Source organism: Heptranchias perlo, chromosome 14 (assembly GCF_035084215.1).
Source record: "Heptranchias perlo isolate sHepPer1 chromosome 14, sHepPer1.hap1, whole genome shotgun sequence".
In the NCBI taxonomy this organism is placed as follows: Eukaryota; Metazoa; Chordata; class Chondrichthyes; order Hexanchiformes; family Hexanchidae; genus Heptranchias; species Heptranchias perlo.
The window spans coordinates 61,782,535-61,808,182 of NC_090338.1; the positions used below are offsets into that span (position 1 = coordinate 61,782,535).

At 43.4% G+C, this 25,648-nt stretch overlaps 1 protein-coding gene across 1 annotated transcript; it reads right to left on the reverse strand.

The window, feature by feature from the left end:
* Positions 1-996: 996 nt before the first annotated feature.
* On the reverse strand, positions 997-2,602 carry LOC137332226 (putative nuclease HARBI1). Its single transcript, XM_067995919.1, has 2 exons — positions 2,008-2,602; positions 997-1,100 (listed from the first exon to the last, which is right to left on the reverse strand). The coding sequence occupies exons 1-2, from the start codon at positions 2,600-2,602 to the stop codon at positions 997-999; spliced, it is 699 nt and encodes a 232-aa protein (XP_067852020.1).
* Positions 2,603-25,648: the final 23,046 nt, after the last annotated feature.

Consider the following 25,648-nt stretch of genomic DNA (forward strand, 5'->3'; position numbering starts at 1 on the left):
TCACGACATGTCTCCCATGACTGACTCCTCCCCTGTGACACCCATGCCCACCATGACCACTGCCGCCCCCATGCCCATTAGTGCCCACATGCCCCATGCCCATCCATGCCCCAGTGCCCACCCATGCCCCCGTGCACACCCATGCCCCCCATCCATACAATCAAAGACTTATCTGAAAAATTACTTGAACACGTCCTCTCCCTGGCTGCTCTCCCGTCCGACTGAGACCAGCCTGTCAATCAGGCCGGTCAGTCACACGGCATACTGACAAAAAAACATAAACAGCGTCCTACGTCAAAATTGTAAGGACGTCTGGGCAACCCGTACTTCCGAGTTTCCTGTCCTCAATTTGACCCCCCGTCCCCTTCCGAGCTCAGGGTCAAAATCATGCCCATGGGACTTTATTTCATCAACGACTAAACGATGTGAAACCTGAGTATGGTGTTTGGCAAAATTGTTATTTTTCCAGGACTAATTCATCTCGCTTTCTGTTGTCTTCCAGGGCCATCAAGCGTGGAAGAAAAATGTGCAGAGATGGATGATATCGATTCCTCAGAGGACCTCATATCTTCTGAGGGTGCACCGTCACGGGACATACAGCCATGCACCAGCACAGATACTGGCACCTCAGTGGGTCCTATTAGACAGTTGGGTTGTCACCTGGTGATTCACAACTCACAAGTGAGCATGAGCGGACACTGGTGGCAGGGGCAGCTGTGGGGACTCCACGTCGTGGTGGGGGGGGGGGGGCGGGGGGGGTGCACTCCTCTCTAAGCTCTGCTCAGTTTGGCACAGATGCTGAACCCTGGGGGCTATCATTGAGAATGAGATTGATTGAGGTACAGTTGCAACTTTGCCAGGTACTGGAAATGTGCCACATACACACTCCACAATAGCGGAGAGTATGGAGGAGTCTAACTCCAATATGAGTGGATTGATGTCGCAGGTAATTACGAGAATATCTGCCATGGAGAAAGTGGCCGCCTACATAGAGTTTCAAGCACGACTCTCAAATGAGTCCATACAGGCCATGACCTCAGCCATCTGTACTTTGGAAGCCAGAATGTCTGCCGCCTTAAACAGGATGACAGATACCTTATCTGTGGCCTTACAACGCGGCACATGTGTTCACCAAGCTGTTGTCCAGCAGAGTGGTGTGAGTGATGTGACGCTGGCCCAGGAGAGGGATGATGGCAAAAGGGGACGTGGAAGTGCGAACTCCACTCAAAGCGGTTCCACGTCTCACCCGTTGCCCCCTCCTGAACCAGTACCCGAAATGCTGCTTCCTCTCCCGATGGCCGAGTCTGTCCCTGCACAGGTGCAGGTGGAGCAGTCTTTGGCGAGGCCCTCAGGAACTCCAAAACCCAGAGGTCGTAGGCCAAAAGCATCTCAGCAGTCAGGGCAGGGATCTGAGCAGCCTGCCTCTATGTCTGCTGAAGCCACAGGGGATGCACCTTGTAGAAGCAATAGGAAGCATAAGTTCAAGCAATTATAGTTCACCCAGGGTATGCACAAGGGTGTTTGAAGAAATGCTATGTTGTTAAGTTTCCTTTTTTTATATTGTTACATTAAATGGATTGATTAGCACCACTTCTCCATCTTGGCCATTATTGCATCCCGAGTGTTTAGTCGCCCTTTCATTTGCTTCATGATGAATGTCAACACATGACGGCACCCATTGGGCAATGGGTGTATGCCTGGTTGAAGGACTGTTTTGTGCAAAGGGTTGGGGGGAGGGTTAGGTGGTGGTGGTTGTGCCAGCCAGCCTGAGTATCTCAGTGTATCTCTGTTGCCACTGTTCTTAAGAGAATCTGTGAGAGATGAGGGCATCCCTGGCATCCCAGGTAGCAATGTGTGCGGCTGGTCTGGCGATGCGTGCACCATCTTCATATTCCTCCTCTTCATCCTCCTCATCCTCCTCCTCATCCTCCTCCTCCTCCTCTTCTTCAATGTTGTCGCCATCAGAGGGTGATTGACGAGCGCCTTCGTCCTCCTCCACCTCTAAACCTCTCTGCTGTGCTATGTTGTGCAGGACGCAGCACACCACGATTATTCTGGAGACTCTCGATGGCGAGTACTGACGGGCGCCTCCAGACCTATCCAGGCACCTGAAACTCATCATCAACATGCCTATAGCTTGCTCAATGACACACTTGGTGGTTGTGTGGCTCTGGTTGTATCGCTCTTGTGCCTCATTGGTGGGATCCCTCACAAGGGTTATGGGCCAAGTTTTCAGGGGGTATCCCTTGTCTCCAATGAGCCGGCCCTTAACTCTGTCTCCTGTTTGGAAGAGATCTGGAATGATGGACTGACACAGAATGAAGGCATCATGACAGCTGCCAGGGAATCTGGTGCACACCTGCAGAAATCTCTTCTTGTGGTTGCACACCAGCCGTGCATTGATGGAGTGAAATCCCTTTTGGTTGATGAAAACTCCTGGCTCATGTTGTGGTCCTCTGATTGCCCCATGTGTGCACTTGATTGCATGCTGCACCCATGGGAAGCCAGCTAAAGAGGCGAAACCCACTGCCCGCTCATTCTGGCTGTTGTCGTCGTGGGGGAAGTTCACGGAAGCGGATGCCTTGGCAAACAACCCATCCATCACCTGCCATATACACTTAGGAACATAAGAACAGGAGTAGACCATTCAGCCCCTCGTGCCTGCTCCGCCATTTGATAAGATCATGGCTGATCTGTGATCTAACTCCATATACCTGCCTTTGGCCCATATCCCTTAATACCTTTGGTTGCCAAAAAGCTATCTATCTCACATTTAAATTTAGCAATTGAGCTAGTATCAATTGCCGTTTGCGGAAGAGAGTTCCAAACTTCTACCATCCTTTGTGTGTAGAAATGTTTTCTAATCTCGCTTCTGAAAGGTCTGGCTCTAATTTTTAGACTGTGCCCCCTAGTCCTAGAATCCCCAACCAGCAGAAATAGTTTCTCTCTATCCACCCTGTCCGTTCCCCTTAATATCTTATAAACTTCGATCAGATCACCCCTTAACCTTCGAAACTCCAGAGGATACAACCTCAATTTGTGTAATCTCTCCTCGTAACTTAACCCTTGAAGTCCGGGTATCATTCTAGTAAACCTATGCTGCACTCCCTCCAAATCCAATATGTCCTTCCGAAGGTGCGGTGCCCAGAACTGCTCACAGTACTCCAGGTGCAGTCTAACCAGGGTTTTGTATAGCTGCAGCATAACTTCTGCCCCCTTATACTCTAGTCCTCTAGATATAAAGGCCATCATTCCATTAGCCTTATTGATTATTTTCTGCACCTGTTCATGACACTTCAATGATCTATGTACCTGAACCCCTAAGTCCCTTTGGGCATCCACTGTTTTTAACTTTTTACCATTTAGAAAGTACCCTGTTCTATCCTTTTTTGATCCAAAGTGGATGACCTCACATTTGTCTACATTGAATTCCATTTGCCCATTCACCTAATCTATCAATATCGCTTTGTAATTTTATGTTTTCTTCTACACTGCTTACAATGCCACTAATCTTTGTGTCATCGGCAAACTTAGATATGAGACTTTCTATGCCTTCATCTAAGTCGTTAATAAATATTGTGAATAATTGAGGTCCCAAGACAGATCCCTGCGGGACTCCAATAGTCACACCCTGCCAATGTGAATACTTACCCATTATCCCTACTCTCTGTCACCTTTCGCTCAGCCAATTTCCTAACCAGGTCCGTACTTTTCCCTCGATTCCATGGGCTTCTAACTTAGCTAACAGTCTCTTATGCGGGACCTTATCAAATGCCTTCTGGAAGTCCATATAAATAACATCCATTGACATTCCCCTGTCCACTACTTTAGTCACTTCTTCAAAAAGTTCAATCAGGTTTGTCAGGCACGACCTACCTTTCACAAATCCAAGCTGGATCTCTCTGATTAACTGAAAATTCTCGAGGTTTTCAGTCACCCTATCCTTAATTATAGACTCCAGCAATTTCCCCACAACAGATGTTAGGCTAACTGGTCTATAATTCCCCAGTTTCCCTCTCTCTCCTTTCTTAAAAAGAGGAGTGACATGTGCACTCTCCATCTCCGATTGGGAGGGATGCAAATGCACCACTTCTCTCCATGGCCTCCTCCTCTGCATCTGTCAGCTGGACTATTTGTGGTGGGCCACCTCCAGTTCTCGCCCTCTCGCATGCATTTTGTGCTGTCTTCTCTTACAAGGGGCGAAAGAACGGACCTGTGAGTGACTGAAGGGCACGTATTCGCCCGATGGATGCAGTGCAACCTGATTTTCCGGTTTTCCAGTTTTCACTGGGGCGGGAAGAGGGGCGGGCAACCAACCTGCTCCCAGGAAGGGGGTTGGTGAATAAAACCTTTCAAGGAGGCTGCAAGCCTCCATTTTTGCAGGTGAGGGTGACTATCAGACAGATGCATCACATTGCATCAGGATTGGGGTGAGTGGCAGGGCTGGGTGCATAAATGAGGAGGTGAGGAAGTGTATCAGAAGTGAAGGATGATTGCTGCTGAAACTTAAGTGGGTGTGAGGAGCGATGTGATGGGAGTAGGCTTGCCAAGACTGAGAGTGGAGTGTTGTACACCACAGGATGTGGTTGAATCAGTAACTGTACTCATTTTCCTGACCTGGTTGTTATGAATTGGATAGCCAGGTGGTGAAGGATTGAATACTAGAGTCTGGACTTCAGTTGCTTCAAGCCTTTATTCACAGAGCTCCACATTACCACCACTACACCCTACATCAGCTCTATTATAAATTAACACTAATTGATATAAATCATATGGATACAGTTAACACTGGTTAGGTCATCAAACCACTTCCTGCACTGCAGCCAAGACCTGGGCACCGTGCTCCTGCTGTTCACCTCTTCTGTCACCTCCAGCCTCGCCTTCCTGGTGACAGAACCAGGTTTCTTCCTCCCAGCTCCCTCCTGGTTCTCACTGAACCCGGCCGTACTTCAAGTGAACCATCCGAGAACCTGGGTGCTGTCCTTTCTCTCTGTGAATCCATTGGTGCTTTTCCACCTTTCTCCAAAATCCATGTTTGCACTGGCCCTTTAAATAGTGGACTTCAGATCATGTCCTGTGGGTGCGCAGCACACCCACTGTGCAGCTTGGAGACACGAAACCCAGAAACACAAACAATTGCCTTCAACTGAGTTGCGATCGCAGATTCTGACACACTCACTTCACTTCCGGGTTTCCCTCGTGAAAATCTACCCACCCGCTCTCATCCCAGCTCCAAGTGAAAATCATGCCCGAGATGTTGTCACCTGATGTCTACACCTATGTACTGCAGTGGGAGGTTGGGGGTGGGTGGGGGGGGAGGGTATTGACAACCAGGGGTGGCAAGCTTGACTAGTTTTGCCCTTCAGTAGCCTAGGGGAACTTAAACCAATTTGTAGCAGCCCTATTGCTTACCCTTGAGATAGGCTGGCTCAGTACAGACTGGGGGCTGGGCCCGGGAACTTCCAGTTTCAGTCCCACACTTAGCAGTGCAATTACCAACTGACTCATTGGGAAAGCCTTCTTCTGAACCCTTTTTAAGCGGAGATCCTTACCATCGGGGCCCCTTTTAATCATAGAATCATAGAAAATTTACGGCACAGAAGGAGGCCATTCGGCCCATCGTGTCCGCGCCGGCTGAGAAACGAGCCACCCAGCCTAATCCCACTTTCCCGCATTTGGTCCGTAGCCCTGCAGGTCACGGCTCTTCAGGTGCACATCCAGGTATTTTTTAAATGAGTTGAGGGTTTCTGCCTCTACTTCCCTCTCAGACAGTGAGTTCCAGACCCCCACCACCCTCTGGGTGAAAAGATTTTTCCTCATTTCCACTCTAATCCTTCTACCAATCACTTTAAATCTATGCCCCCTGGTTATTGACCCCTCCGCTAAGGGAAATAGATCCTTCCTATCCACTCTATCTAGGCCCTTCATCATTTTGTACACCTCAATCAAATCACCCCTCAGCCTCCTCTGTTCCAAGGAAAACAACCCCAGCCTATCCAATCTGTCATCATAGCTCGGATTCTCCAGTCCTGGCAACATCCTCGTAAATCTCCTCTGCACCCTCTCTAGTGCAATTACATCCTTCCTGTAATGTGGTGACCAGAACTGTGCGCAGTACTCAACCTATGGCCAAACTAGTGTTTTATACAGTTCCAGCATAACATCCCTGCTTTTATATTCTATGCCTCGGCTAATAAAGGAAAGCATTCCATATGCCTTCTTAACCACCTTATCTACTTGTCCTGCTACCTTCAGGGATCTGTGGACATGCATTCCAAGGCCCCTCACTTCCTCTACACCTCTCAGTATCCTCCTATTTATTGTGTATTCCCTTGCCTTGTTTGCTCTCCCCAAATGCATTACCTCACACTTCTCCGGATTGAACTCCATTTGCCACTTTTCTGCCCATCTGACCAGTCCATTGATATCTTCCTGCAGTCTACAGCTTTCCTCCTCACTATCAAACACACGACCTATCTTTGTGTCATACACAATTTCTTAATCATGCCCCCTACGTTTAAGTCCAAATCGTTAATGATACCACAAAAAGCAAAGGACCTAGTACCGAGCCCTGTGGCACCCCAATGGAAACAGCCTTCCAGTCGCAAAAACACCCTTCGACCATTACCCTTTGCTTCCTCCCACTGAGTCAGTTTTGGATCCAATTTGCCACATTCCCTTGGATCCCATGGGCCTTTACTTTTTTGACCAATCTGCCATGTGGGACCTTGTCAAAAGCCTTGCTAAAATCCATGTAGACTACATCAATTACGCTACCCTCATCGATCCTCCTTGTCACCTCCTCGAAAAATTCAATCAGGTTAGTCAGACACGACCTCCCCTCAACAAATCCGTGCTGACTGTCCTTGATTACTCTGTGCCTTTCTAAGTGACAGTTTATCCTGTCCCTCAGAATTGATTCCAATAATTTGCCCACCACCGAGGTTAGGCTGACTGGCCTGTAATTACTCGATCTATCCTTCACTCCCTTTTTAAACAATGATAAAACGTTAGCAGTCCTCCAATCCTCCGGCACTACGCCTGTATCCAGTGAAGTTTGCAAAATGATCGTTAGAAAAGATGACTAATTTGATACTGGTTTTATTTCATCCATCTTTTTGTTTGGAAGCTTTTTTAATATCAATTTTAAAACAGCGAGTCCTGATGACATTATTGACGTGTTAGGATGGAGCGTGGAATAATGCAGCTGAATTAACATCACTAAATACTATCATTAGTTTGGAGTTATATATACGTTAATTCATTCACCTCATGCAATGGACTCAATAACTCCTCCAAGCTGTTCCCCTGTCGATGTCATCAATGAAATATAAAATAAACAAAGGTAGGAGAAGGGAAAGGATCTGAGGGAGGACGTTAAAGCAAATACTTAAATGTATTAATTGGTTCATTTTCAAAAAGTGTCCTGATGATGAGAATCTGTCTTTAATGTTTCTCTTTGTTATATTTTGATGTTTTCATTTATTTTCCTAACCGACTTATCATAAACTCTCCTGTAATTGGCAGGACTTCATAATTTGCCAACTTCCTGCCTGGGCACAGGGCGGGAGAGACAAGGAGGGAAGAACATTTTAATGCGACTCGACAGTGTCCTGCAAACTACCTGACAGATGCAGCTTGCTGCTTTTAACAGGTTTTATGTTTTTGGCACAAGTCGGACCTTCAGGTACAGGGCTCGTGACTAAAAATCTCACATGTGGGATTAGTCAGTGTTAGTTGTACTGCATGTAAACCCTCATGTCCACAGATGGGCTCGATCAGATGCTTGGCCATTCTCTACAGGTTACAGACTGCTCAAGTGATTGATTCCTGGGATGAGAGGGTTGTTCTAGGAGGAGAGATTGAGTAGAATGAGCCAATATTCTCAGGAGCTTAGAAGAATGAGAGGTGATTTCATTGAAATATATAAGATTCTGAGAGGGCTTGACAGGGTAGATGCTGAGAGGCTGTTTCTCCTGGCTGGAGAATCTAGAACTAGAGGGCATAGTCTGAGGATAAGGGGTCAGCCATTTAGGACTGAGATGAGGAGAAATTTCTGCACTCAGAGGGTTGTGAATCTTTGGAATTCTCTACCCCAGAAGGCTGTGGATGCTCAGTCATTGAGTATATTTTTAAAAATTCTCTCTCTCTCTCTCTCTCTGCCATTTTGAGTTTCTTTCTGCCTGCCTGTGTAATAGACACAATGTATATCTAGTGTACTGGGACGTGCTGTTCTCCGTGACTGGCCTGTTTGAATAACAACGACACCTTTTGATTGGTGTGATGCTGTCCCAACATAGTATAAGAAATGCGATTTGAGAACCTTTTCATTCATTCATCTGACGAAGGAGATAATCTCCGAAAGCTTGTGATTTTAAAATAAATTTGTTGGACTATAACCTGGTGTTGTAAGATTCCTTACATTTGTCCACCCCAGTCCATCACCGGCATCTCCACATCAGAGTATATTCAAGGCTGAGATCGATAGTTTTTTGGACTGTAAGGGAATCCAGGGGTATGAGGATCGGGCGGGAAAGTGGAGTTGAGGTTGAAGATCAGCCATGATCTTGTTGAATGGTGGAGCAGGCTCGAGGGGCAGAATGGCCTACTCTTGCTCCTATTTCTTACGTTCTTATGTTAAGTGGAGCCCAGGAATAGTTGAATGAATACAATTTTGCATGGGAGCAAGTAATCAAAGTTACTTTTTTGCATTGTTTTCTTCTAGTTTGTATACTCTGGTGAACTTTTAAAGAAAGAAAGAAGAACTTCCATTTATATCGCACCTTTCACAACCTCAGGATGTCCCAAAGTGCTTTACAGCCAATGAAATACTTTTGAAAGGCAGTCACTGTTGTAATGTAGTAAACCTGGCAGCCAATTTGCGCACAGCAAGATCTCACAATCAGCAATGTGATAATGACCAGATAATCTGTTTTTTAATGATGTTGGTTGAGGGATAAATATTGATCAGGACACCGGGGTAAACTCCCCTGCTTTTCTTACAAATAGTGCCACGGGATCTTTGACATCTGAGAGGGCAGACGGGGCCTCAGTCTAATGTCTTATCCAAAAGGCAAAACCTCCAACAGTGCAGCACTCCCTCAGTACTGCACTAGAGCGTCAGCCTAGATTATATGCTCAAGTCACTGGAGTTAAACTTCAACCTACATCTTGCCCAGTTGCTGTATATTTGTTAAAGCTTTTAAACAACAGACAACTGGAGGGTTAAACATTAGAGATTTAATTTAATTTACCATATTTTTAAAAAATGCTTAATAATAATTCACTTTACTCCATCTATCTAAAGTCCAATAAAAATGATATAATACAGAAATGTTGCTGATTCAGGCATGGTGGAGCTCTGCCTCTGTCACAAAGATATCTACACTCAAGGAATAACAATTGTGACACAATTTAACTATTGATTACCATGAAACAATGCATTCAGGAAACAGTATTGCAACTCACTGCCAAACATCCATAATAAGAATTCTATATAACTTTTCATATTAAATGCTCAGGTTTCTTTTTATTAACTCAAGCACATAATGAAAATATCTATATCACTTCATTGGCATTGATGAGCTGACTCCAGTTCCCTGCTGGAGTCTGCTATGACATCTACGTATCTAAGTCCAACTAGCTGCAAAGTGATCCCAAGGAGGAAGTGGTATCTGTTTCAAATAAATTCTGAATCATCCACAGGTTTAATATTCTACTCCAAACCTGTAAGAAACCATCTTGCAGCACAGCAATACCATGTGTTTGACATATGCAGTTATTACTCTCATTCAGACTAGTTGACTTTTTGACCGGATCTGTAATATTTTAAAACCCTAAGCCCAGACGATTGACATTCAGCAGGAGAAGCAACTCACTTCTTGTACCATTAATTTGCCATTTTACTAGAAAATAGTTCAGTCAGTTTTAGGCCATATATATTTTTCATCAGGTAATGTGGCCCTCTTCATAATGGCAATTGTACATTTTTTGGTTGACTGCCCAGTGAATATAAACATCATTAGGCTCTCGCACACATATACGTGTATATATTGAGCATACGTTGTTCATTAGACTCACACACACATACACGTGTATATATTGAGCATACCTTGTTCATTAGACTCTCACACACATACACGTTTATATATTGAGCATACCTTGTTCATTAGACTCACACACATACACGTGTATATATTGAGCATACCTTGTTCATTAGACTCACACACATACACGTGTATATATTGAGCATACCTTGTTCATTAGACTCACACATACACGTGTATATATTCAGCATATCTTGTTCATTAGACACACACATACACGTGTATATATTGAGCATACCTTGTTCATTAGACTCACACACATACACATGTATATATTGAGCATACCTTGTTCATTAGACTCTCACACACATACACGTGTATATATTGAGCATACCTTGTTCATTAGACTCTCACACACATACACGTGTGTATATTGAGCATACCTTGTTCATTAGACTCTCACACACATACACGTGTATATATTGAGCATACCTTGTTCATTAGACTCTCACACACATACACGTGTATATATTGAGCATACCTTGTTCATTAGACTCTCACACACATACACATGTATATATTGAGCATACCTTGTTCATTAGACTCTCACACACATACACATGTATATATTGAGCATACCTTGTTCATTAGACTCTCACACACATACACGTGTATATATTGAGCATACCTTGTTCATTAGACTCTCACACACATACACATGTATATATTGAGCATACCTTGTTCATTAGACTCTCACACACATACACATGTATATATTGAGCATACCTTGTTCATTAGACTCTCACACACATACACATGTATATATTGAGCATACCTTGTTCATTAGACTCTCACACACATACACATGTATATATTGAGCATACCTTGTTCATTAGACTCTCACACACATACACGTGTATATATTGAGCATACCTTGTTCATTAGGAAACTGATGATGTTCTTTTGCCAGATTGGGATTTCCATTTTATCATCCAATAAAACAGTCACCAATGTTTTCAGCCACATCTCCATGAGATAAGTTTAGTGTGCTACATATTCTTGCATAATGTTGAACAATACAAGCCCTATTTACACTTAAATGATCATTTTGGTGAGTTATTTTGCTTATCAATGTAAACCAAAATTAAAAAAAAACTTTTTGCTACATTTGAAATGAGCCCAGTTTGACGAGAATGTAAGTTTCCTCTCTGAAGAAACGATGAATGATGCAGTAGGTTGGAAACCTCAAGGTGTGTACTTCCTATGTCACCTCTTCAGTCTTTCCTATTACAACTTTTCTTTTACTTTGGAAGTTTGCTCATTTTTATCCTATCCATAAGAAATGTGATTCCTCTTACACTTCCAGTCACTGCCCTGTTACCCTTGCATCGTTACTTTCTAAAGTTTGGAACCTATTGCTGTTGACTCTTAAATTATTCATCACCATGCAAGTTCTAGCATAAGTGATGATTGCTGATTCTTAATTATATTACACACCTGAAACACTGCTCTTGAACACATTGGCGATTCATTTGTCATCACTTGGACATCTCCAAAGCCCTCGAGTGGGTCTGCCCATGCACTTCTGAACAAAGTTACTAGACCTTCCACCAAAGCACAGCTGATGGGTACCTAGTTTTTCTTCAAATCACCCTAATGCCAGTTCATCCTCTGACTCTTTTCCATCATGTGGAGATGCCGGTGATGGACTGGGGTTGACAATTGTAAACAATTTTACAACACCAAGTTATAGTCCAGCAATTTTATTTTAAATTCACAAGCTTTCGGAGATTCTCTCCTTCCTCAGGTAAATGTTCAGGATCTCCTTGAAGCCTACGCATTTATACATATTGAATAATACATGGTGTTTACAGACTGCCCCTGCAACTGCCCGTTGCCAAGGCAATCACCGTGTTCAGACAGAGAGGTGTCATCTGCAGAACCCCCGAATACACATTCAACAAAAAAACAAACAGGGAAAAAAAACAGAGAAAAAAAAAACACAGAGAGAGGCAGAAACATCCGGAAGGCAGAGAGAGCCAGCAAATGACCCATTATATTAAAAACAGATAACATTTGTTCGCTGGTGGGGTAACGTGTAGCGTGACATGAACCCAAGATCCCGGTTGAGGCCGTCCTCATGGGTGCGGAACTTGGCTATCAATTTCTGCTCGACGATTTTGCGTTGTCGTGTGTCTCGAAGGCCGCCTTGGAGTACGCTTACCCGAAGGTCGGTGGATGAATGTCCATGACTGCTGAAGTGTTCCCCGACTGGGAGGGAACCCTCCTGTTTGGCGATTGTTGCGCGGTGTCCGTTCATCCGTTGTCGCAGCGTCTGCATGGTCTCGCCAATGTACCATGCTCTGGGGCATCCTTTCCTGCAACGTATGAGGTAGACAACGTTGGCCGAGTCACAGGAGTATGAACCATGCACCTGGTGGGTGGTGTCATCTCGTGTGATGGTGGTATCTGTGTCGATGATCTGGCATGTCTTGCAGAGGTTACCGTGGCAGGGTTGTGTGGCGTCGTGGACGCTGTTCTCTTGAAAGCTGGGTAGTTTGCTGCGAACGATGGTCTGTTTGAGGTTGGGTGGCTGTTTAAAGGCGAGTAGTGGAGGTGTGGGGATGGCCATAGCGAGGTGTTTGTCCTCATTGATGACATGTTGAAGGCTGCGGAGAACATGGCGTAGTTTCTCCGCTCCGGGGAAGTACTGGACGACAAAGGGTACTCTGTTGGTTGCGTCCCGTGTTAGTCTCCTGAGGAGGTCTATGCGATTTTTTGCTGTGGCCCGTCGGAACTGTCGATCGATGAGTCGAGCGTCATATCCCGTTCTTACTAGGGCGTCTTTCAGCGTCTGTAGGTGTCCATCGCGTTCCTCCTCGTCTGAGCAGACCCTGTGTATTCGCAGGGCCTGTCCATAGGGGATGGCCTCTTTGACGTGGTTAGGGTGGAAGCTGGAAAAGTGGAGCATCGTGAGGTTGTCCGTGGGCTTGCGGTAGAGTGAGGTGCTGAGGTGCCCGTCTTTGATGGAGATTCGTGTGTCCAAGAAAGAAACTGATTCTGAGGAGTAGTCCATGGTAAGCTTGATGGTGGGATGGAACTTGTTGATGTTATCGTGTAGTCTCTTTAGTGATTCCTTGCCGTGGGTCCATAGAAAGAAAATGTCGTCGATGTATCTGGTGTATAGTGTTGGTTGGAGGTCTTGTGCAGTGAAGAAGTCCTGCTCGAACTTGTGCATGAAAATGTTGGCGTATTGGGGTGCGAATTTGGTCCCCATGGCTGTTCCGTGTGTTTGGGTAAAGAACTGGTTATCGAAGGTGAAGACATTGTGATCCAGGATGAAGCGGATGAGTTGTAGGATGGCTTCCGGAGATTGGCTGTTGTTGGTGTTGAGTATTGATGCTGTCGCAGCGATGCCGTCATCGTGGGGGATACTGGTGTATAGTGCCGAGACGTCCATCGTGGTGAGAAGTGTTCCTGGTTCAACTGGTCCGTGGGTACTGAGTTTTTGTAGGAAGTCTGTAGTGTCGCGACAGAAGCTGGGGGTTCCCTGTACGATGGGTTTCAGGATGCCCTCGATGTATCCAGAGAGGTTCTCACACAGGGTTCCGTTGCCTGATACGATGGGACGTCCTGGTGTGTTGGCTTTGTGTATCTTTGGGAGGCAGTAGAAGTCTCCCACGCGGGGATTACGTGGGATGAGCTATGGGGTTTCACAGAGATCTGTTCTCTCTTGGAATCTATTCTCCATATCAATGACCATTACATTCATCATCCAATCCTATTCTCCCTTTGATTGACAATTCTAATCTGAATATATCAGCTCGCTTCAGATCACAAGCCCCCAGTGCACAAAATCTTCATTCCTTTCTTCAATGAGACAATAAAAATCTAATTTCTTTTGACTTCTCAAAGATATGGTTCCTTCACGTCACTTCCAAGTTCAGCCAACAGCTGCCAACTATCGACTTTGATGGATTCACCTTTACTTATTCTTCATCAATTGATGTTACTGGTCTCATTGCTTCTAATCTTAAATAGAACCATCACATCTCCTCCATTGCTAAAGCTGGCTCCAAGAAGTTTGGCTTCTTCTTTTCTGCTACTTGGTCTGTTCATCTCAACTAAATATCTTTAAAATTCGACGCCCATTCAAGACTAAAGTATTGCTGCTGTATCTAGGAGGCACTTTTTGTACTCTGAATGTGGTCTGTTAGATAATCCTTCTCTCACCTCTAACCTCTCACTTTCCATCCCAAACTTTTGTTACCGTTATCTATTTTATCAATACTACAATGATCATTGCCCCCCAACCTGAATTTTCCTCTCTAGTTCCTCTTAAGCTCCAAATTCTCCATCTTAGACATTCTTTATTTTGAGTGTTGAAATCAGTACTCACTGCATCATCTTCACTTTAATATTTTCTTTCCCAGGTCTCAAAACTGGAAATCCTTGCTTTTTACCTTTCCATTTACAAGCTGACTTTTAAAATCAAGCTTAGTATTTCTTGATTTATCTTGTCCTCCATCCTACTCTTTTCAATCTTTGTGGTGTCCTGTACTATGGGCATTGATCCTTCACCTTAACTCCTCATAAAAAGCTATGCTTTTACTTCTGTGACTTGAGTTTCAATCCAACCCAGACCAATGGTATGAAAACTTCTACCTCTGGCATCTATAGGGCTCAATGTAACATATGACCTGGGGCTTCACATACACAAATCTTTGAAGGTGGCAGGACAAAGTTGATAAGGCTGTTAAAAAAAAGCATATGGGATCCTGGGCTTTATAAATGGAGGCATAGAGTACTAAAGCAAGGAAGTTATGCTAAATCTTTATAAATCACTGATTAGGCCTCAGCTGGAGTATTGTGTCCAATTCTGGGCACCACATTTTAGGAAGGATGTCAAGGCTTTGGAGAGGGTGCAGAGGAGGTTTACCAGAAAGATCAGGGATGAGGGACTTCAGTTATGTGGAGAGATTGGAGAAGCTGGCATTGTTCTCCTTAGAGCAGAGAAGGTTAAGGGGAGACGTAATAGAGATATTCAAAATAATGAGGGGTCTTGATAGAGCAAGTAGGGAGAAACTGTTTCCTCTGCCAAGTGGGTCAGTAACCGGAGGTCATAAACTTAAAAAAATTGGCAAAAGAACTAAAGCGGAAACAACATTTTTTGGACAATGAGGGTTGTTAAGATCTGGAACGCACCACCTGAAAGGGTGGTGGAAACATATTCCATAGGAACTTTCAAAAGGCAGTTTGACTCGTATTGAAGAGGACTAATTTGCAGGGTTATCGGGAAAAAGCTGGGCTGTGGGACTAAATTGGACTGATCTTTCAAAGAGCTGGCACAGTCACGACGGGCCAAATGGCCTCCTTCTGTGCTGTAAGATTGAATGATTCTATGATGTGATTTGGAGGACATTAAGTTGTGAAAATTCTTTTTTCTGACTTCCCCCTTCATTCTTCTAGTGATAGTCCTGAGCCTCCCCTCCCCCCGCCTTGTTACTGATTTTCCAACCAGTGGAACAAGCTTTCATTGTTTACTCTCTCAAAAACTTTCATAATTTTGAAAACCTCATTAGGTCTTCCCATGACTGCCTCAAATTCAGTGGGGAGAAAATGTGAGCCTCGTTTCATAACTTTAAGCCATCACTCCTGATACCATTCTGGTAAACCTTCACTGTATCCTTTCCCATCCTTGACATCATGCTGGGGAATCTTCAGCTCTAATATCTTTTTTATAATGGGGTGCCCAGAACTGCATGCAATGCCTAATGTCTTGTACAAATTCAACATCACTTCCTCGCAAAAGATGAACGTATCTTCATCCTTAGATCTCTCTGTTGCTCCACTCCGTTTAGTACCTGACCATTTAGGGCACTTTCCTTTCATTTTTCTTTTCCCCAAAATGTACTACTTTACATGTAACTGCATATGACACCTGTCAGCCCACTCGGCTAACCTGTCTATGCCCTTCTGAACTCCCTTGAATTTTTCCTCGCAGTTTACCATGCCCCCTAATTTGGTTTCATCAACAAAGTTTGATACCATTCCTCTCGGATCAGTTGTATAAATGGAAAAAAACAATAGCGGTCCCAGCACAGAGCCCTGGAACATACCACCACCTATATCAGGTCCATCTGAAAAACATCCATTTACCCCCAAACTTTGCTTTCTGTCCCCTAGTCATCCCTATATCTTTTTATACTGTATGCTCATTGAAACATATAAGATTCTGAGGGGGATTGACAGGGTAGAGGCTGAGAGGTTGTTTCCCCTGGCTAGACAGTCGAGAACTAGTGGGCTTAGTCGCAGGATAGGGGGTTGGCCATTTAAGACTGAGACGAGGAGGCATTTCTTCACTCAGAGGGTTGTGAATCTTTGGAATTCTCTACCCCAGAGGACTGTGGATGCTGAGTCGTTGAGTATATTCAAGGCAGAGATAGATAATTTTAGACTCTAGGGGAATCAAGGGATACGAGGATCGGGCAGGAAAGTGGAGTTGAGGTTGAAGATCAGCCATGATCTTATTGAATATCGGAGCAGACTCGAGGGGTCATATGGCCTACTCCTGCTCCTATTTCTTATGTTCTTATGCTTCAATCTCTTGTGTGGCATCTTATCAGATGCCTTCTGAAGATCCATATTTACAACAGGCACCATTCCTTTCTCTATATACTCTGTGATTTCCTCAAAAAATCCAATTAGACAACCACGGCCTGCTGACTGTCCCTGATTAGCCCATACCCTTGTAAGTGTTCATTTTTTCATCTTGTATTATTGACCCTAGAACTTTACCCAGAACGGAGTTAAGGCTAACTGATCTATAATTTTCTGTCTCCCTGTATCAAGGGATCATAGTATCATAGTTTGGTACAGCACAGGAAGAGGACATTTGGCCCACCATGCCTGTGCTGGTTCTTTGAAAGAGCTTTCCAATTAGTCCCACTCCCCTGCTCTTTCCCCATAACCTTGTAAATTTTTTCCCTTCAAATATTTATCTAATTCCCTTTTGAAAGTTACTATTGAATCTGCTTCCACCACCATTTCAGGAAGTGCATTCCAGATCATAATAACTCGATACGTTAAAAATGTTTCCTCATGTCGCCTCTGGCTCTTTTGCCAATCACCTTAAATCTGTGTCCTCTGGTTACTGACCCTTCTGCCACTGGAAACAGTTTCTCCTTATTTACTCTATCAAAACCATTCATGATTTTGAACACCTCTATCAAATCTCCCCTTAACCTTCTCTGTTCTAAGGAGAACAACCCCAGCTTTTCCAGTGTCTCCACATAACTGATACCATTCCAGTAAATCTCTTCTGCATCTTCTCCAAGGCCTTGATATCCTTCCTAAAGTGCGGTGCCCAGAATTTAACACAATACTCCAGCTGAGGCCTAACAAGTGTTTTATAAAGGTTTAGCATAATTTCCTTGTTTTTGTACTCTGTGCCTCTATTGATAAAGCCCAGGATCCCGTATGCTTTTTTAACAGCCTTCTCAACTTGTCCTGCCACCTTCAAAGATTTGTGTACATACACCCCCAGGTCTCTCTGTTCCTGTACTCTCTTTAAAATTATATCATTTAGTTTATATTGCCTCTCCTCATTCTTCCTACCAAAATGTATCACTTCACACTTCTCTGTATTAAATTTCATCTGCCATTTATCTGGCCATTTCATCAGTCTGTCTATGTCCTCCTGAAGTCTGTTACTATCATCCACATTGTTTACTATATTTCCAAGTTTTGTGTCAACTGCAAACTTTGAAATTATACCCTGTATACCCAAGTCCAGATCATTAATATAGATCAAAAAGAGCAGTAGTCCTAATAATGACCCCTGGGAACATCACCGTATACTTCCCTCCAGTCTGAAAAACAACCGTTCACCACTACTCTCTGCTTTCTGTCCTTTAGCTAATTTTGTACCCACGCTGCCACTGTCCTTTTAATTCCATGGGCTTTAATTTTGCTAACAAGTCTATTATGTGGTACTTTTTCAAATGCCTTTTGAAAGTCCATATACACAACATCAACTGCACTACTCTCATCAATAGTGAACAAAGGTGGGTACATGAAGTTGAGGTACAGATGAGCCATGATCTAATGGAATGGTGGAATAGGCTCGAGGGGCTGAATGGCCTACTCGTATTCCTATTTTCTTATGCCTTTTCACTTCCCTCTTTCTTGTGCGGGGTGAGTGAATTTCATTAAAACAGTCATTCCTCGCCTTTTCAAACTCATTTCTTTTATTCCTGCACACTTGAGATCTGCTCAGCTTTAAAGGGGTAGTATTACAAGGCAGAGCCAAGACTCCTGCAAAGCCCTTCATACATTTGTACAGATCCAAGGGTGCCCTGACACCCTTGAAGATGTAATGATGTCACTGCATCACCAAGCATATCTAGCACTATAGATTTATTACTGTTTTGATAATAAATAAGATTACTATAGAAAAACTTTCACAAAAATCTGGGCCACGGAAGATTGTAGCACCTGCTGTGCGACACATTTCTCACAGTTTTTCTGCCGTTGTACTGTGGTTTTCAGACCAGGCTGACCTGTGGTGTTCTAGGAACTGAGCCAATTCCTAAGACTCTTCAATACTCCTGCAATCAACAAGGAAATTGACTGCCTCACAAATGTTCAGCAAACATCAGCCTTGATATCAGAAAGCTGCATTTGTCAATAGATGTGTCAAGACCATACCTGAAATGACAATAATTTTGATCCTATCTACATCGATAAGATCATCCTCCCATCCCTTTATAATTCTCCAAATTGCTTCCACAAAGCACCTCCTAAATTTTGGAGATTATTGCTTATATGATAAGAATGTAAATATCTGGATCGTAATCTTCCATGGATTATCTCAGCAAACAGCCACCATCTGTGAAGGAAGTTTGTTCAAAGTTTCCTCATGGATGCCAAGTATATGGAGGATCAGTGCTTGGGCCTCAGCTATTTACAATCTATATCAATGACTTAGATGAGCAGACCAAGTGTAATGTATCCAAGCTTGCTGATGGTACAAAGCTAAGTGGGTAAGTAAGTTACGAAGAGGACGCAAAGAAGCTACAAAGGGATATAGGCAGGTTAAGTGATTGGGTAAGAAGGTGGCAGATGAAGTATAATGTGGGGAAATGTGAAATTAACACTTTAATGGAAGAGTAGAAAAGCAGAATTTTTTTATAAGGTGAGAGACTAATAAATGTTGGTATTCACAAGGATTTGGGTGTCCTTGTACACGAATCACAGAAAGTTAACATGAGGGTACAGCAAGCAATTAGTAAAGCAAATGATATGCTAGCCTCTATTGCAGGTGGGTTGGAGTATAAGAGTAAGGAGGTCTTGCTGCAATTATATAGGGCTTTGGTGAGACCACGCCTGGAGTACTGTGTACAGTTTTGGTCTCCTTAACTAAGGAAGGATATACTTGCCTTAGAGGGGGTGCAACAATGGTTCACTAGATTGATTCCTGGGATGAGAGGGTTGTCCTGTGATGAGAGATTGAGTAGAATGGGCCTATGTTCTCTGGAGTTTATAAGAATGAGAGGTGATCTCATTGAAACGTATAACATTCTTAGAGTTCTTGACAGGGTAGAAGCTGAGAGGCTGTTTCCCCTGGCGGGTGAGCCTAGAACTAGGGGGCATAGTCTCAGAATAAGGGGTCGGCCATTTAGGACTGAGATGAGGAAACATTTCTTCACTCAGAGGATTGTGAATCTTTGGAATTCTCCACCCCAGAGGGCTGTGGATGCCTAGTCATTGAGTACATTCAAAACTGAGTTCGATAGATTTTTGGAGACTAAGGGAATCAAGGGATATGGGGATCCGGCGGGAAAGTGGAGTTGAGGTAGATGATCAGCCATGATCTTATTGAATGGCGGAGCAGGCTCAAGAGGCCATATGGCCTACTCCTGCACCTATTTCTTATGTTCTTATGTTATGTCCACTGAATTCACTTGATATTTTGCTTGTTGGCATAGAAACTGATATTGTTGGGAAATTTGATTTGAGTGGAATAGATGGCAATTATATTTCAGTGTCTCTTCACTTCCAAAGTATGGCTGGTGGGTCACATATGGCCCTGAAGCCCTGGCAATCTGGCCTTTGAAGCCAAGGCGACTGTTTCTAAGTTACATTAATAACTTGGATTCAGAAACTCAATACAAATTGACCAAGTTTGCAGATGATTCTCTGCTCTAGTTTAGATTTTTCCATCCAGCTGTTGGTGAGCTGGCTGCCCCCCACTGTCCTGGATCAGCTCATTTGAATAATTACTCATAGCTGCCTGTGCAGCTTTGGCCTAGTGTAGGTGGATGTGGAAAACCTGGCCAGCAAGTTAAATTTAAAGGGATGCGTATATGTAAAGTAAGTGGCTGCATATGGGGACTGATGCAGCTTTCTGATATCGAGGCTGGTGTTTGCTGAACATTTATAAAGCTTCAAAATGAATTTTTAATATTTGTCAGTGTTTTACGAGTTTAGGTGAGGGGAAGTGCTGGGCAAAAATAAAGTGAAGGAAAATCCAAAGGAGGAACAAAGTGGAATCTGTGGGCAAGTGACAGAGCAGTACCACATCCAACTCACTGTTCAATGGCTGGCAAACTGGATGACGAACTGGAGGTGGAAAACGTGAGGGGCGTTGTATTAGTGACACAGTAAGGCACCTTCCCCAGAGGACAGTAGTGTACTATTCCTGTCAGCAGTTGATGATTCGGCTGAATGCCATGTGTACTTCCTGCAGGCCAAGGGAGCAGATTCATAAAGGGATGGCACGTTTAAACGAATCGAGCAAGGTGAGGCTATCTGATAATATCACATATGGGCAGATGGACCAAAATTGCATGCTGCAAACGGTTCCACGTGTACTCCTCACCCATTCCGAGCCCGTACTCAAAATTATTGCTTTTTCTTTGCTTCTCTTACAGCATAAGCTGTTTGAATTTAGAGTAGAACTCCGGTGACACTGACCCATTTGTGCACAGGTGCGAGCGGCACATGAGCCATGGGGTGTGGGGAATTGGATAAACACGAAGGGAAAAAATTTACAGGGCTATGGGCCCTGTATGTTGCCCCCGAGGCTACAAGTTACACACCTATCAGGTCCATGAGAAAAACCTTGGACACCTTGACCTAAAATAGCCTCGATCTCATCATTGTGAAATTGATAATCATAATATCATTGTAGGTACAGCACAGGAGGAGGCCATTTGGCCCATCGTGCCTGTGCCAGGTGTTTAAAAGAGCTATCCAATTAGTCACACTCCACTGCTCTTTCCCCATAGCCCTGTAAATTTTTTCCCTTCGTGTTTATCCAATTCCCTTTTGAAAGTTACTATTGAATCTGCTTCCACCACCCTTTCAGGCAGTGCATTCCAGATCATTACAGCTCACTGCGTAAAAAAAATGTTTCCTCATGTGGCCTCTGGCTCTTTTGCTGATCACCTTAAATCTGTGTCCTCTGGTTACCGACCCTTCAGCCACTGGAAACAGTTTCTCCTTATTTACTCTATCAAAACTGTTCATGATTTTGAACACCTCTATCAAATCTCACCTTAACTTTCTCTGTTCTAAGGAGAACCCCAGCTTCTCCAGTCTCTCCACATAACTGAAATCCCTCATCTCTGGCACCATGCTAGTAAATCTCTTCCGCACCCTCTCAAAGGCCTTGACATTGTTTCCTAAAGTGTGGTGCCTAGAATTGAATGCAGTACTCCAGCTGGGGCCTAACCAGCTGAGGCCTAACCAGTGATTTTTTTAGTTATGCCCCTTGAAAAGGGTGGGTGGGGTTGGTGGGGGGGGGCAGTGGCGGGATGGGCGAGGTGCAACATTGTTTCTCTGTTGATGATACTGGGGCAACCCATGTCACCTTTATGGATCAATTACAAAAGCCAACTTAGATAATTAAATCACAATATTATCAGTGCCTACTGTGCATTCCAGTTCCTGCAGTGCCCACCAGTCGCGGAAGGCCTTCAGCGTACCGGCAGACACCGTGTGCTCCTTCTCCAGGGTCTCCCAGGTGCGGAGAAAGCCACAGAAGAGAGGCAGGCAGCCGGTTGACTTTATTGATTGATGCCCTGCATTGATTGGACATGTTTAGCATTGCGTTTGCTAAGACGCCTAGATCACTTTCACCTTCATCCTTAGCTATTTCAACATCATTCACAGAGTACATGTGTTGCTTATTTTTCCTTCCTATGTGCAGTACTTTGCACTTGTCTATATTAAATTTCATCTGCCATTGTTCTCCCCACATGCTTATTTTGTCCAACTCAATTTGCAATTTCTGAGCTACTTCCTCCAATTCCACTACCCTGCCTAGTTTGGTATTAACAGCAAATCTCAGCTCTTTGCATTGAGTTTCTGAACCTAAGTTATTTATGTAAATTAAAAGTCATATCCCCTCTAACAAATATTCATTGTTTTCTACATAGATAGCTTTTTGGCAACCAAAAGTATTAGGGGATATGGGCCAAAGGCAGGTATATGGAGTTAGATCACAGATCAGCCATGATCTTATCAAATGGCGGAGCAGGCACGAGGGGCTGAATGGCCTACTCCTGTTCCTATGTTCCTATGTACATTTCAGCCAGTTTCTTATCTATTCTCAGGATTTACCCTGAATCCCCACAGCTTTATGTTTGACTAATAGCCTTCCAGTTGAAACTTTGTCAAATGCCTTTTGGAAGTCCAGGTAACACAATGATTTGTTATATTGGGCCAGAAATAGCTCCGAGCAGCGAGGCAATGGTCACTGCTGCTCCTGCAAATTAAATTAACAACATTACTTACTGTGGGCTCTGTGGCGTCGAATTGTTTGAATTTGAATTTTTTAAAAAATTGTGCGCTATCAACCCAGCCTCTGAGTAGTGAGAGTTGCTGCGCGGCTGGACAGGTCTGTGAGAGGAGAGGACATGCTCACAAAATCTGTCAGGAAGAGAAGTCATGCCCACAGATTCAGCCTACATTGCTCATGAAGGCAAGCAGACTTCATTCATTGAAAGTTAATATTCTGCATGTAATTGTAAATAAAAAAAGAATTGTTTCTTTATAAAAAGTCAAAGAAATAATTGAATTAAATAAAAGAGACAGAAGGGAAAAGAAAAAAAAATGAATTTAATTTAAATTTTTAAAAACATTTTTTAAACTAAATTATTATTTTTTCATGTCCAAAAACTATTAAAATAAGGAGTAATATGAGATTCCACGTTTTTAAAAGTTAATTTTTAGTTATTTGGTAGTCATTAAGAATTACCATGCTGTTAAAACTTAGTTTAGACTTGTATTTTTAATCTTGGATTTTAAAAAAAAATTATACTTTTTGGGGAGGAATGTCAGCAATGGATCCAAGGATTTTCCAGTAACAGTATCAAGCAATTCCAGGGCATGGTACACCACAGGTTCGATGCAGGCTAAAGCTCCCCTCACACTGCCTCATTAAATACACCTAGGTCAGGTACAGCAGAGGTTAGATGCAGAGTAAAGCTTCCTCCACACTGCCACATCTAGCAGTCCCAGGCTAGATATCAGGCTGCTTACTTTACACAGCTAGGATGCCAGTTATGCTGTAAATGGTACAGGCACCTGTCAAAAATATATAAATACCCCTGACACCGGAAAGTGAGCTAGGGTCACGAGTACAAATGACGGGCAAGCAGAAGTCCCGCCCCACTGAGAATCTGCCACCATTGCAGCAGAAAGGAAATTCAAGGCCATAGTCATTAATACAGGATGCTGACAGGCAAGGAGGAGTTGCTGAATCTGACAGTGTGAGGGAGCTGGATTAACATCAGTAGAGATACAGTCAGTAACACAGGGTGCTGGCTGGGAGGAGTTGCTGAATCTGACAGTGTGAGGGAGCTGGATTAACATCAGTAGAGATACAGTCAGTAACACAGGGTGCTGGCTGGGAGGGGTTACTGAGTCTGACAGTGTGAGGGAGCTGGATTAACATCAGTCGAGATACAGTCAGTAACACAGGTGCTGGCTGGGAGGAGTCACTGAGTCTGACAGTGTGAGAGAGTTGGATTAACATCAGTGGAGATACAGTCAGTAACACAGAGTGCTGGCTGGGAGGAGCTGCTGTGTCTGACAGTGTGAGAGAGTTGGATTAACATCAGTAGAGATACAGTCAGTAACACAGGGCAATGGCTAGGAAGAGTTATTGAGTCTGCCTGTGAGGAAGCTGGATTAACATCAGTAAAGGCACAGTTATAAACCAAGGGATGATTCAGCATTAACTGTGTGCCAATTCCAGACTGTACTAGGTGATATCATCAGCACTTACTACTGAAACAAATGTATTCAAAATCTGACAAATGTGGACAGAATAAAATAAAAAGGACTATTAAAGTTGATCATAATTCTTCTTAACTGTTTGTTTTGTAAAAGAGGAGATGATGAGATGCTCCTACTAAAAGAGGGTCCTGAAGGTGAGGTTTACTAATTATTGACACTAAAAATGCCAATGATTTATACTGGACTAATAACTCAGCATAAAACTCCCATCATCTGCACATTTACATTTCAATCCTATCCAAGACACACATTCCAGCAATCTAAAGGTAAGTCATCATTTCTGTCATTTTTATTGGGATATTTCTCAGGTTCCTGGTAGTAATATTTTTCTAAAATCCTTAATAATTCATAAGTTACTTCAGGATTTTGGTCATTTTTAAAAATAAAATTAAAGTAAGTGCAAATGTCTCCTTGGTTAGAAAGTAACGAGGTGTAATGACATAGTATGAGCTTTTGTAAATTTTCATCTCACCATGAGTAGGGGTTAAGGGTAGCTATTCAGACTGGCGAAAGATGGGAAGTGGAGTTCCACAGGGATCAGTGCTGTGACCACTGTTGTTCACAATTTACATTAACGATTTGGACTCGGGAATCGGAAGTACAATTTCAAAATTTGCGGATGACACCAAATTGGGGGGTATAGTTAATATAAATGAAGAATGCATCAAAATTCAAGAGGATATTAATAAACTTGAAGAATGGGTGTGTAATTGGCAAATGAATTTCATTATAGATAAGTGTGAGGTGGTACGTTTTGGTAGGAAGAACAAGGAGGCCGCATACTGCTTGGATAATAAGAGTCTAAATGGGATAGAGGAACAAAGGGATCTAGGGGAACAGATACACAAATCACTAAAAGTAGCGATGCAGGTTAATAAGGCCATAAAAAACACAAATCAAGCACTGGGGTTCATTTCTAGAGGTATAGAATTGAAAAGCAAAGAAGCTATGTTAAATTTGTATAGATCCTTGGTTAGACCACACTTGGAGTATTGTGTACAGTGCTGGTCTCCATATTATAGAAATGATATAGACGCATCGGAGAGGGTGCAAAATAGATTCACAAGGATGATACCAGAACTGAGAGGATATGCTTATCAGGAAAGGCTGAACAGGCTGGGGCTCTTTTCCCTAGAAAAGAGAAGACCGAGGGGTGACCTGATAGAGGTCTTTAAGATAATGAGAGGGTTTAATAGGGTAGACGGAGAGAAAATGTTTCCACTTTAGGGGGAGTCCAAAACTAGAGGTCATCAAAATAAAATAGTCGTTAATAAATCCAATAAGGAATTCAGGAG

Coding starts and splice junctions, on each gene's coding strand:
- LOC137332226 (XM_067995919.1), bottom strand. CDS start 2,602: ATGGATGGGTTGTTTGCCAAGGCATCCGCTTCCGTGAACTTCCCCCAC. Junction 1,101..2,007: donor CAACATAGCACAGCAGAGAG/GTTTAGAGGTGG, acceptor GTAAGGCCACAG/ATAAGGTATCTGTCATCCTG.